Source organism: Ranitomeya imitator, chromosome 4 (genome assembly GCF_032444005.1).
Source record: "Ranitomeya imitator isolate aRanImi1 chromosome 4, aRanImi1.pri, whole genome shotgun sequence".
In the NCBI taxonomy this organism is placed as follows: Eukaryota; Metazoa; Chordata; class Amphibia; order Anura; family Dendrobatidae; genus Ranitomeya; species Ranitomeya imitator.
This window is the reverse complement of record NC_091285.1, coordinates 15,045,047-15,053,370: the sequence shown is the minus strand read 5'-3', so window position 1 is coordinate 15,053,370 and position 8,324 is coordinate 15,045,047. Positions and strand designations below refer to the sequence as shown.

Below are 8,324 nucleotides of genomic sequence, written 5' to 3'. Positions count from 1 at the left end.
CCATTCATCTCCTTGCCTGATTCTCACCAGATTATACGCATCACGAAGATCTATCTTAGTGAACCAACTAGCCCCCTTAATCCGAGCAAACAAGTCAGATAACAATGGCAAGGGATACTGAAATTTAACAGTGATCTTATTAAGAAGGCGGTAATCAATACACGGTCTCAGCGAACCATCCTTCTTGGCTACAAAAAAGAACCCTGCTCCCAGTGGTGATGATGATGGGCGAATATGTCCCTTCTCCAGGGATTCCTTCACATAACTGCGCATAGCGGCGTGTTCAGGCACAGATAAATTAAATAATCGACCTTTAGGGAATTTACTACCAGGAATCAAATTGATAGCACAATCACAATCCCTATGCGGAGGTAGGGCATCGGACTTGGGCTCTTCAAATACATCCTGATAATCAGACAAGAACTCTGGGACCTCAGAAGGAGTGGATGACGAAATTGACAAAAATGGAACATCACCATGTACCCCCTGACAACCCCAGCTGGATACCGACATAGAGTTCCAATCCAAAACTGGATTATGGGTTTGCAGCCATGGCAACCCCAACACGACCACATCATGCAGATTATGTAGCACCAGAAAGCGAATAACTTCCTGATGTGCAGGAGCCATGCACATGGTCAGCTGGGCCCAGTACTGAGGTTTATTCTTGGCCAAAGGTGTAGCATCAATTCCTCTCAACGGAATAGGACACCGCAAAGGCTCCAAGAAAAACCCACAACGTTTAGCATAATTCAAATCCATCAGATTCAGGGCAGCGCCTGAATCCACAAACGCCATGACAGAATACGATGACAAAGAACATATCAAGGTAATGGACAGAAGGAATTTGGACTGTACAGTACCAATGACGGCAGACCTATCGAACCGCTTAGTGCGCTTAGGACAATCAGAAATAGCATGAGTGGAATCACCACAGTAGAAACACAGCCCATTCAGACGTCTGTGTTCTTGCCGTTCAACTCTGGTCATAGTCCTATCGCACTGCATAGGCTCAGGTTTAATCTCAGACAATACCGCCAAATGGTGCACAGATTTACGCTCGCGCAAGCGTCGACCGATCTGAATGGCCAAAGACATAGACTCATTCAAACCAGCAGGCATAGGAAAACCCACCATGACATCCTTAAGAATCTTAGAGAGACCCTTTCTGAACAAAGCTGCCAGCGCAGATTCATTCCACAGAGTGAGTACTGACCACTTCCTAAATTTCTGACAATATACTTCTATATCATCCTGACCCTGGCACAAAGCCAGCAAATTTTTCTCAGCCTGATCCACTAAATCAGGCTCATCGTACAGTAATCCGAGCGCCAGGAAAAACGCATTGACATTACTCAATGCAGGGTCTCCTGGCGCAAGAGAAAATGCCCAGTCCTGAGGGTCGCCGCGCAAAAAAGAAATAATAATCAAAACCTGTTGAACAGGATTACCAGAAGAATGAGGTTTCAAGGCCAGAAATAGCTTACAATTATTTTTGAAACTAAGAAACTTAGTTCTATCACCAAAAAACAAATCAGGAATAGGAATTCTTGGTTCTAACATAGATTTCTGATCAATAGTATCTTGAATCCTTTGTACATTTGTAACGAGATTATCCATTGAAGAGCACAGACCCTGAATATCCATGTCCACACCTGTGTCCTGAAACACCCAAATGTCTAGGGGAAAAAAAAGACTGAACACAGAGCTGAGAAAAAAAAATGATGTCAGAACTTCTTTTTTCCCTCTGTTGAGAATCATTAGTTGGGCTCCTTGTACTGTTATGAAGGCAATCCAGTGACACAGTGTGCCAGCAATCAGAGCACATACAGTGATCTGATAATAACCCAAAAACAATAGAACGAGCTCTGAGACGTGGAATCTCTGTAGACCGCAATACCTGAACCTATCCTAAACACAACTAAAGGCAGCTGTGGATTGCGCCTGACACTACCTATGCAACTCGGCACAGCCTGAGGAGCTGACTAGCCTGAAGATAGAAATACAAGCCTGACTTGCCTCAGAGAAATACCCCAAAGGAAAAGGCAGCCCCCCACATATAATGACTGTTAGCAAGATGAAAAGACAAAACGTAGGGATGAAATAGATTCAGCAAAGTGAGGCCCGATATTCTAGATAGAGCGAGGATAGCAAAGAGAGCTTTGCAGTCTACGAAAAACCCTTAAGCAAAAAACCACGCAAAGGGGGCAAAAAGACCCACCGTGCTGAACTAACGGCACGGCGGTACACCCTTTGCGTCTCAGAGCTTCCAGCAAAAACGAATAGAAAAGCTGGACAGAAAAAACAGCAACAAAAGCAAAGAAGCACTTATCTAAGCAGAGCAGCAGGCCACAGGAAAGATCCAGAAGCTCAGATCCAACACTGGAACATTGACAAGGAGCAAGGAAGACAGAATCAGGTGGAGTTAAATAACAAAGCAGCCAACGAGCTCACCAGAACACCTGAGGGAGGAAGCTCAGAAGCTGCAGTACCACTTGTGACCACAGGAGTGAATTCAGCCACAGAATTCACAACAGTACCCCCCATGGCTACTTCTAGTTGCGCTGCTAGGTTCAGGGTTTGCGGTCAGTACAGGGACCACCTTCTCCAGAGTCCGTCTCATGCTGCTCCTAGGCCACCAGATCATAACATCACACTGACATTTTCCCCCGGGATCAGTTGGAGAGGAAGGGTGGCCCTCACAAGGGTCACTAGACTCCCGGAGTCTAGCAGTGCTGTTACCTCCCGCCCGTTCACCTTCATGTGGCACACTTGAGGCCCCTCGCTGGGTGAACAGTTCACACTGCAGGCCAGATATGCATATTATGAACAATGGCGCCCTATGATGCAGTCCATCTGCTAAGGGGTCAGGGGACAACTGGACAGCAAACAAGATCACCTGTAGGGACCTTGGGCACCGCCTCCCTTGCCTCTTTGGACCTTGGATGCCCCACCCCCTTTTGGGCATCCCCTCCATGTTGGGACCCCCAGTATGGAGTGGGCTGCCTTCCCAAGGAACCTTCAACCCCATGGTATCTCTCAACCAGTTTAAACAGTTCATCGGCATTCCGGGGATCACCCTGGGCAACCCAAGTCTGTACGGGCCTCGGCAGGGAGTGCACAAACAGGTCTATCACCACCTGTTCTACCATCTGTGCAGGGGTAGAGGACTCTGGCTGCAGCCACTTATGGACCAGGTGCAACAGGTCAAACATTTGAAGAGGGGTGGTTTGTCCCAGTAATACGCCCATCAGTAGGGGTTCACTGCGGGCATCATATAAGCTTAAAAAAATGGCTTATATGATTTCTTAGAGTTAAATAACATTAACCCTCATGTCAATGCATGGAATTGTTCTGAATGTAGATCTGGTCTGATCGAATGTTGTTCCATGTGTGATCCTGCATGGTGATCCGGTCTGATTTACTAACAGGATCTTGAATGTTGATCAAGTCTGTTCGAGACTTGTGATCCCAAATTACGATCTGGTCTTTTTGATACTCAGGATGAATAATATTATGATCAACACTCGAATTCTGCGTGGTGATCCAGTCTGATTGACACTAGGAATCCTGAATGTTGATCCAGTCTGATCACACCTGTCATTCCAAATAACGTTCTGGTCTGATTGATTCTTGGGATTATGAATGTTGATCCCATCTGATCGAATGTAGATTCTCTCAGGATCATGAATGTTGATCTAGTCTAAACAACACTTTGGATTATTAATGTTAATCCAGTATCATCGACACTTGTGATCCCAATTGACGATTTGGTTTATTTGAGACTCGAGATCGCAAATATTGTATTTGACACTGGGGACCCTGGATGACAATTTAGTCTGATCAACACTGCAAATAAGGATTGTTAAACCAGCCTGATCACACAGTTGATCTCAAATAATGATCTGGTCTGATCGATACTCATGATGGTGAATATTCGCCCAGTGTGATCGACATCTGGGATCATGAATATCATTATTAACACTCAGGATTACAGATAATCTGATCGACAATCAGAAACGTCAACATTGATTCAGTCTGATCGACTCTCATGATTATGAATGTTGATCCTGTCTGATCCCACAGTAGGGATTACAAATTTGGAATCAGTCTGATCAACTGACTGATAATGGTTATTATGATCGACAATCGAGTTCTTTGGATGATCATTCATTGTGATTGACACTAGGTATCATTAAAGTTTAGCCTCTCTAATTGACCCTTGTGATCCTGGTTGGTGATCCGGTCTGACTGACACTCTGCATCATGTTGTTCCAGTTTGATGCTTATGTTGGATCAGGAGGGAACTTTTCCCCTTGAAGGGCAGATTCTTTCTTGCTTTATGTTTGTTTTTTCTTATTTACTTCTTATAAAACATTCAGGAAGACACAGCCTTCTGCAGTTTCCCCATGACATCTCACTTCATTATTCCCATCACATATATTTATGTAGCTACTAAGCAATGAAACTGCAGAATCCCTGCCGAATAGGTGTCAGCTGTACGGTTGGGGAAGGACTAGACAAAATACAGGCAGCACATTCTGCACTGCGAGAAACTGGGACACATTATACCATGGATCTGAAGCCAGACTCCTACGTGGTGCTGAATGATGGGAATAAAATGCCGGTGATCGGATTTGGCACTGGGGCGGACTCGGTGAGTGTATCAGACATAAAGTAGCGGCTGCTCCACTGAATCCAAAGCAAAGCGGCATTACTGCTGGTCTCTCGCCACCGCAATGTTCCCCTATTTGAGACACCGCGCCATCACTCTGTGCGTCATTTACCCAATAGAGAAACAATGAGATTTATAAAAATTACATCTTATTAGGCTAAGTACACCAGAGAACAGGCTGGTGATTGCACCAAGGTGGCCATTGACGTCGGATACCGCCACATCGACGGCGCAATTTTTTACGAAAATGAAGTCCAGGTCGGCCAAGCCATTAGATCAAAGATTGCGGATGGGACTGTGAAGAGGGAATACATATTTTACACTGGGAAGGTGACCAATCAAAATATTTTTTTCACTTTAACATGACCACAGGGCGGCAATGACGAGCTGTTACAGGTTTTTAATATATTTTGTAGCTTTGGGGCAATAACCACACTCCAGAGAGGGTCCGACTGGGGCTGGAGAAATCTCTGAAGGATCTGCAGCTGCATTACATGGATCTCTTCCTGATCCACTCCCCCGTGGAGTTTAAGGTTTGTCAATATATGTGTGTGGGATCGGCCGCAGCTCCCAATCAGATCAGAGCAGAAGACATTATAGGTGAACTCTTTTTTTTCCCCTCCAGCCCGGAGATGATCTCTATCCCACAGATGAAAATGGGAAATTGGTTTTTCATAACACAGATATCCGAGAAACATGGAAGGTAAGTTTTATGAAAGATTATGGGTGACTGTGGGGAGAATGACTTCTCCTCCACCATACGGGGTAAGATTCCCATTTTCGGATGGAACATCTCTCTAATTATCTTACCATAACCTCTAGGCTATGGAAGCATGCAGAGACGCCGGCCTCGTCCGATCCATCGGAGTCTCCAATTTTAACCGCCGGCAACTGGAGCTGATTCTCAACATGCCAGGACTCAAGTACAAACCAGTGTGCAACCAGGTACATATCACCAACCAATAAGGATCAATCGCACATAAATATCCTAAAAAATAAAAAAAACTCGTAATTTTAAAAAACCCACAGGTGCTCTTCCCTACAGGTTGAGTGTGGTATTGCAGTACACCTTTCACGTTTAATGGAGCTGTAATACCAGACATAACCCATAGACAGTTGTGGCGCTGTTGGAAAAAAAAAAGGAAATAGTAATATTTTAACATCAACATGTTGTTTAGAGAGAAATGTTCTTTAAATAATTGAAACGTATGCACACTGTTATATATAATAATGAGCCATTATATTTCTGCACAGGTAGAATGTCACATATTCCTCAATCAGAGCAAATTACTGGAGTTCTGCAAATCTCGTGATATCGTGCTGGTCGGATACAGCGTACTGGGGTCCAGCAGAATAGAGGGCTGGTAAGAACAAGGGTATTGTATTATTATATGTGATGATGAAGTCCAAGAAAAAAAGCAGATATAATAATATTATTGCAATAATACTGCCCCTATGTACAAGAATATAACTGCTATAATACAGTCTCTATGTACAAGAATATAACTACCATAATACTGCTCCTATGTACAAAAATATAACTACTATAATACTGCTCCTATGTACAAGAATATAACTATTATAATACTGCCCCTATGTTCAAGAATATAACTACTATAATACTGCTCCTATGTACAAAAATATAACTACTATAATACTGCCCCTATATGCAAGAATATAACTACTATAATACTGCGCCTATGTACAAGAATATAACTACTATAATACTGCTCCTATGTACAAGAATATAACTACTATAATACTGCCCCTATGTACAAGAATATAACTACTATAATACTGCTCTATATGTACAAGTATATAACTACTATAATACGTTCCCTATATACAAGAATATAACTGCTATAATACTGCTCCTATGTACAAGAATATAACTACTATAATACTGCCCCTATGTACAAGAATATAACTACTATAATACTGCCCCTATGTACAAGAATATAACTACTATAATACTGCTCTATATGTACACGTATATAACTACTATAATACGTTCCCTATATACAAGAATATAACTGCTATAATACTGCCACTATGTTCAAGAATATAACTACTATAATACTGCTCCTATGTACAAGAATATAACTACTTGTTTAATTGCCCATGTCTTACCCTTCACATCATGTCTCATGTAATAGTGACTATCATGTGATAGTAGTAACAGTATCCTCCATAATATGCATATGATAGAATTACATATAATGCTGATATAATGGTGTCATTCACAGAATGAGACATCACTGATCGCCATATAATGACAATTTTTTTAGTGAATTTTGGAACACACTAAACCAATGTACTTGTTTTCTTTCCTTTCACCAAAATTTTAGGAAAAGTGTGAGATTTATTTGATTTTCTTTCTGACAGGATCGATCAGAATTCCCCCAAAGTTCTTGAAGACCCCGTATTAAATACAGTCGCTAAGAAGCTGAACCGCTCTCCTGCGCAGGTGGCCCTGAGATATTTGTTAGAGAGGGGATGTGTCATCTTGGCAAAAAGCTTCAACCCTGAGAGGATCAAGCAAAACTTCCAGGTAAATGAAGAAATCTAAAATTTGAATAATTTCCTTCCTCTAAAAGATAATCTATATTTTTTTATTACTTTTTATTTACAGGTTTTTGACTTTGACTTAAGTGATGAAGACATGAAATCTCTAGATGGAGTCAATAAAGACATGCGTTACATGACTGTCGATTTGTAAGTACCTTCTATTTTCTGAGAACAAATTTGTTTATATTTTTTTCTTTACATTAATTTTTATTTATTATATTTTTACAATTTTATTTTAATGTACTTTTATTTATTATCTTTTATTTCATGACTTTACTTTGCTCTCTTCTTTTTTTAATTTTAGCTGGAAAGAAAGCCCTAAGTATCCATTTGACGATGAGTTTTAAGAACATTGGCCAATTTCTCTGGATTCATCCTTATAACCCCCAGTGTCTTATTGTCTTAGTCTAGCAGATTCCTATCTACACAGAATATACGATCTATGAAATTAATTCTGACTGTGCTGTAGCGCTTATTATTAGAGTTGAGCGACTTTTACTTTTTAGGATCGAGTCGGGTGAAATCGGCCAATTATTTCGAAAAGTCGGGGGCCGACCAAAACACGAAACCCAATGCAAGTCAATGGGGAATCAAAGTCGGCAGTGAGTGGAGGACAGGAAAACACCTACAGTGCCCATTTTAATGCCAAAAACATCAATTCTTATTTCTTAAGCTTGTCAATCTTAACTTACTTTATAATAATAGTTAGGCATTGAAAACAGGGGGTCATTTGGCTAAAGTTGTGGGGGGTACGGCTGGCTCAAGATTTTCGTGGGCCCAGGAAACGCAGAATACGTCACGGCGGTGGAGCAGGGAGAGGTAAGTATTTCAATTTTGCAAGTGCTGTGATCCAGAGCAAGCAAGGGGGGCCCACTCGTTGGCACTGGCACAGGGCCCCTCATAGTACAGCGGTGTGTTTGAATAAACTGGGCTAAATGCAGTTCAAAATTGGTAACAGGACTAAACTGGTGGCATAGCTAGGTATAGGCGTGGACAACTGTAATGAGTGGCGCAGACACGGTTAGTAAAGTAAAATCCCCCCTTTGTGCCGTATGGATGGTAAAACTACCCCTTTAAAATA

The 8,324-nt window shown here is 41.9% G+C and overlaps 1 protein-coding gene across 1 annotated transcript; it reads left to right on the top strand.

The window, feature by feature from the left end:
- The first annotated feature begins 4,372 nt into the window (after positions 1 to 4,372).
- Positions 4,373 to 7,682, top strand: LOC138675147 (aldo-keto reductase family 1 member C1-like). The gene is made up of 9 exons (XM_069763150.1): positions 4,373 to 4,657; positions 4,832 to 5,005; positions 5,092 to 5,208; positions 5,301 to 5,378; positions 5,498 to 5,620; positions 5,930 to 6,039; positions 7,061 to 7,226; positions 7,308 to 7,390; positions 7,548 to 7,682. Exons 1-9 carry the CDS (start codon positions 4,463 to 4,465, stop codon positions 7,588 to 7,590), a joined length of 1,089 nt encoding a protein of 362 aa, XP_069619251.1. The 5' UTR covers positions 4,373 to 4,462; the 3' UTR covers positions 7,591 to 7,682.
- The last annotated feature ends 642 nt before the right edge of the window (positions 7,683 to 8,324 follow it).